The sequence below is a fragment of the Pteropus vampyrus genome, unplaced genomic scaffold (assembly GCF_000151845.1).
Source record: "Pteropus vampyrus isolate Shadow unplaced genomic scaffold, Pvam_2.0 Scaffold135, whole genome shotgun sequence".
Classification (NCBI taxonomy): Eukaryota; Metazoa; Chordata; class Mammalia; order Chiroptera; family Pteropodidae; genus Pteropus; species Pteropus vampyrus.
In genome coordinates this window covers 206,528-211,897 of record NW_011888916.1, presented here as the reverse complement: position 1 = coordinate 211,897, position 5,370 = coordinate 206,528, and the positions used below count along the sequence as shown (strand labels likewise).

Sequence of the window (5,370 nt, the reverse complement as noted above, 5' to 3'; positions counted from 1 at the left end):
CCTCCCCCACCTCCAGTTCCGGCCCACCGCCTTCACAGGCCTGCAAAGCTCCCTCTTCAACTCTGGACTTTGTACCTGTTACCGGAAATTCACTGCTTATTAGGGCTGTCAGCCTGAGCAGCTGCCTGCTAATGCGTCCGCCTTTCTAGGGCCTGCTGGATCCCTCTCTGGATCCCAGCTGCACCAACCCACGCCCCTCCCCCAGTACTGGGGGTGGGGGTGAGGCCTGTGCCAGTAAGGTTCTCGGCAAAAGCTTGGTTAGATGTAGAGCGAGTCCTTCCTGTTGGGGGCGTTGCCTGCTGCCCAGCCCTCCTCCCTAACCTGCGCCTCCAGCCCCGCCTGCTGCGTCCCCAGGTAAGACAAGCGGCAGCTCTGGCCCGCCCACCTGTCTGCCCGCCCCAGCCGGAAGCTTTCTCCACGGACTGTATACAGGTCTACAGGTGGGGAGCAGAGGGGAAAAATTGGGGGGCTGGGAAGGAGAACCCACAGATCCCTGAGGGCTCCTGGGAGCGGGAAAGGAGCTACAAATCAGGGTGTATGTCTGTGAAGATCAGAGGGTGTGACCTGAGGGAGTAGGATGACAGTCTGTGGGTGTGGGTATGTGTCCTTGAGAAGAATTCACAGGGACAGAGTAGGAAGGAAAGGAATAGGAATAATTCTTAGAAACATCTCATCGAATTATATCAATTTCAATGTAACAAAGCCTTTCTTTTTGGAGACTCAGTGCATAGTGTAGGCATGGTAGGCACCTAATGAATGTTTGCTAATGAAGAAGTGAATGATTTACCTCTCCTTTCTAATGCCCCACCCCCATATTCACTCTCAGCTCTCTCCCTCACTCTTCTCACAAACACATACTGAGCAGTTGAGTACCAAGCTTTGTGGAAGTGCCAGGATACAGGTTAATCAGCCCAGTCCTTGCCCCCAGGGAGCTAGCTGCACATCTAGTAACTGGCCAGTTCTGACTGGTAGTTGATAGGTTAGGTCAGTAAAGGGGTCCTGGGACAACCTCACAGTCAAGCAGGCATGATCTGATTTGGCCTTGAGGGATGGCAGACAAAAAACTGAGCAGGGATGGGATGGCTGGGAAAGTGGAGGGTGGGTGCTGTGGGAGGTGTGTATGTGTGTTGGGGAGGACATGGTGGAGGGAACTGTGGAGCAGAGAAAGGAGAGTTTGGCCTGAGGGCCATGTGCTGGATTGTGAAGTGGAGGAATTTGCATGTAGCCCTGGCCCTGAGGAGCTTTTGAAGGAATTTTAAGTAGATGGGTCAGATTTGGCTTTAGGTCCATTACTCTGGGGAATGGACTAGCAGTTGGGAGGTTATTGCAAAAATCGAGGTATAAAATGAAGGTGGCTTGGACAAGGGTGGTGGCAGTAGGGATGCTGAGCAGGGGCATAGTTGTTCCAGAGATATTTATAGGGCTTGGTGACTAGTTGGCAGTGAGGAAAGAGGGTCTTGTTAAGGTATCAGAATTAAAGACGATGCTGGAGCACACCCCTGAACTAGGTGCTTCTCTCCTACGTGCTTTCCTATCCTGGATATTCCTCGCCAAGTACTCTTCTGATTCAGGTACTCCACATCTGCAGATAATCTCTAGCCCTAGCTGGTCCTCCAACAGGTACTTCCTAACCTAGGTGCTCTTCCTATAGATACTTCCCTAATTCAGATGTTGCTTCCTCAGAGATTCCTCTGATTCAGGTGCTGCTTCTCCAGGTATTCGCAAGCCTAGATGATTTTCTTCCAGATACTCCCTTAATTCAGGTGCTCCTCTTCTAGATCCTCCCCAGCCTTAGTGATTCTTACCCTGATAATTTCCCGATTCAGGTGATCTGCATTTAGCTACTCCTTGAATACCGTCTGCCTCTGAGGGAGTGTGCCTGAGGGCTGTGGTTAGAGGCGGGGTAACAGAGGCTTCTAACTTAGGAGCAGAGGGGCCAGGGCTGCTTTGGCTGTGTCTGAGACCCCTGCCCTGGGTGGGGACTGGCACCATCTTCTACATGTGGTCTCCACTTGGCCCATTAGCTGCAAGCAATTGCTGTTTTCCATCTCTGGGAGCCTGGCCTACCTGTGCCCCTTCGTCTCAAACTCAGCTTACCAAGCAGTGTAGCAGACTGGGCTCTGGACCCTGGTATAAGAGACCTGGATTCAAGTCCTGGGACTTTGCCAAATTAGCTACCCTTCTGGGCCTCAGAGTCCCCATCTATAGAGAAGAGATATGTTTATGCCCACATTACAGATTTCTGTGAGCATGTTGCCTGGTGCCTGAATCATAAGACGTGTTCAGTGTAAGTTCTAGCATTGAGTTATTTATTCAGCCACTTCCAGAGCTGGACCTTACAATGTTCCCTTACAAATAGCCCATTTCTGTGGCTCAGCTTGTTTCTCTTGTGAACAACTGGTTATGGTCAGTTGTCCAGTCTCCAGAATTTGTGCAGCACTCTAACATGGCTGTGTGGCCTGAAATGCGTGGCCTGTTGGCCAACCCTGTGTGTGTATGTTCCAGGACTCTGTGCCCCAGGTCTGCTTGGTGCCTGGGGATCTTCTCGGAGCCAGGACTCTTGTGGCCAAGGCAGAGGCTCACCGGTGTCTTCTGGCCCCTCCATGAGTGAGACAAACCAAAGTGAGTGGCAGTGGAAGGGGAGCTGAGGAGGGTGGTGGATTCCCCTTAGATGCTGGGGTTGGGGGAAGGACCTTGTCTGCACTCCTCTCAGTTTCCTCAGGGAGCCCATCTGGGGTCCCTTCCATAATGCTGTCCTTTTCTCCACAGCCATTGTGGGGCCCTCAGAGCTCCCCACAGCATCAGCTATGTCCCCTGAACCAGGCACTGGGGCCCGGGCATGGCCTGTGCTGGTGGGGGTTGTGCTAGGGGCTGTGGTCCTCTCTCTCCTCATTGCACTTGCTGCCAAATGCCACCTCTGCCGCAAATACCGTGCCAGCTACCAGCACCGCCCACTGCCCGAGACCAGGAAGAGGGTATGCCCAGAAGTGGGTGAAGATGACGATGATGATGGCTTCATCGAGGACAATTACATTCAGCCTGGGGCCAGCGGGCTGGGGACAGAGGACAACAGGAACCACTTCTCCCTCTGAAACCTGATCTTTGGACACCCCTGGCCCCCTCATGCCTGACAGCGTAAAGACAGCAGATATTGCATGGGAGCTACTAGCCTCAGGGACAGAGGTGGTTAAGGTTTAAGGGGTGATCAGGGATAGAGCAATCTTCCTTTCCCTGACGCTAGCCATCAAAGTGACAATGACCATCTCTTACTCATCAACCCTCAGTGACTCCCTGCTATTCTCAGGATAAAGCCCACCAAGGGCCTAACTGTGGAAATAAGGCCTCTGTCAGCCTCTTGGTTTCCTTTCTTGCCTTTTTCTATTATACTCCCTATCTATCTACCTAATTATTATTCTTATATGCCAGATAACATTTTAGCAGGTGAAAATCAGTGTGCCAAGTTTCCTATTGAATTTTTCCTATCAATAAAGTAGGTAATCTGAATGGTTATAATATATTACCTTTTTCACAGGTATTAATAAATCTATTTTCATTTCAAATAAAAATGAAAAGTTGCTCATTTTTATTTTCCTGAAATAGAACTCATGCATAAAAATGTTCCTTGTCACTCATAGCTGGGAGACACTGCTCGAACATCCCCCTCCTCCAGGATGCCTCCCGTGAGCCCCTCCCTCTCACAGCACCCTGTGAGCTTCTCCATCGTCACCCTTGCCAAATTTTACCTTAATCTTTATTGCAACTTGCACTTACTACTGTGCTAGATTGGGAGCTCCCTGAGGCCACAAACTGTGTCTTATTTGTGTCTTCCGCGTCTTGCACAAGGCGGATGCTAAATAAACACTTGTCAAATTTGTTGAATTACTGTGGGCTCAGGAGTGAGTCGATGAAAAGTAAGGTAGTGGACTTGATCAAGAACTTGACAAAGAGAAGGATAGGGTCATAGCTGCTGGTGTGGATACTGGGGTAAGGGAGACAGTTAAGCTTCTTTTGGTTCTTAGCTTCTTTTGCAAACTATGGAAAGAAGTTAGGGGAGGGGAAGAATCCTAGCTTTGCATAGAGTTAAAGGGATAGCTGACTTGGAAGGGCAGGAAGCAGGTAGTCCCAGCAGCCTAAGTTTGGGCATAATACCTCTAGCATGCTGTCATTTATGGGCATGAATGAGACTCCAGGCCTGGGACCCCTAACCTCTCAATTGAGTTTTGAGTACTCAGGTGAGAAAATCTGGTTGGCTCAGTTTGCGTCAAGTATCCACCCCAGGTCCAGCCAGCTGTGACTGGTGCGGGCAGGTTCCTGTAGCGCATATGTGATTTGGGGAGCCCACCCGTTTGTTCCAGGTCATTCCCAGGGGAAGTCATTATGAACCAGGTGGCCACCCCACATGTGTCTACCTGGATGCAGTGTTAACCTTTGAGGAAAGAGCCAGTGGAGAAGGAAAGTGAGGGATGACTAATGTAGGGAGGTGCTTGAGAAAAAGCAGGAGGTCAAAGTGGGCTGGAGCATAGGGTTTGAGAGGTGCAAGTGGCGGTGATAAAGCTGAAGATTGAATCAGATCAGCTAGAGCCTTGGTGCTAAGGTAGAGAGCTGGCACTTCAACTTGGGAGCAACCTAGGCTCACCTGTGAACTAGTTTGGCAAGGGAGTGACAAAATCATGATAGAAAAGTCATTCTGAATGCTGCGCAGAGACGGGTCGGAGGGCAGAGACAGAGAGAGAGAGGTGACTAAGGTGTGGCATGGGCAACACATTCTGGAAATTTGAAGGAGGCGGGGTTGACAGGACTTGTTGACTGCTGGATGTGGGGAGTAGTAAGGAATTAATGAAGCTGCCCTGGTTTCTGGCTCCATGGCTGGGTACATCGAGGAGGAGCAGGTTTCCACGGAATATGGATTCAATGTCAGATGTGGGATTTCTAGGGCAATGCCAAGGAGCAGATGGATTCACAGGGGAGAAGTCCAGTCTGCAGACATGTGTTTGGGAATAGTTGGCCATAGGGTCACTGAGACCCTAGGAATGATTTAGATCATGGAAAGTGGGTAGAGTCAAGCGCTGAAAACTGTGTGGGGAAACACTGACATCTAAGGGCTTGTCAGCAGAGGATGTGGCACAGGAGAAACAGTCAGGGAGGAGGGGAGCCCAGCACATGCAGCCCCAACTCCAGCTACAGGTTCCTGAGTCCAGAGATGGTTGAACTCTCGCAGCCCTGAGAAGTCCCTGTGTCTGGCACTGCAGCAGAAGCTGCCCCACGCTGAGGCCTGGAGAAGAACCCCGAGCAGCAGAAGAAGGCCTCCTGGCCTCCGAGAGAAGAGCTGTTGTAAACGCAGTGGGTCTGTCCCTTCTTCCTCAAGGCCCA

General features: G+C 50.9%; 1 protein-coding gene across 4 annotated transcripts in view; it reads left to right on the top strand.

The window, feature by feature from the left end:
* CUNH1orf210 (chromosome unknown C1orf210 homolog) overlaps positions 1 to 3,560 on the top strand; it is a 4,108-nt gene extending 548 nt beyond the window's left edge. The window contains exons 2-4 of one of the 4 annotated variants that reach the window (XM_023535061.1): positions 150 to 354; positions 2,506 to 2,622; positions 2,770 to 3,560. In XM_023535061.1, the coding sequence (XP_023390829.1) occupies positions 2,604 to 2,622; positions 2,770 to 3,092 (342 nt within the window). In that variant the 5' untranslated portion in view covers positions 150 to 354; positions 2,506 to 2,603 and the 3' untranslated portion in view covers positions 3,093 to 3,560. Of the gene's footprint in view, positions 1 to 63; positions 441 to 2,505; positions 2,623 to 2,769 lie in introns of those variants that run through there. The other 3 variants (XM_011367511.2, XM_023535062.1, XM_023535063.1) reach the window with 3 other exon arrangements.
* Positions 3,561 to 5,370: the final 1,810 nt, after the last annotated feature.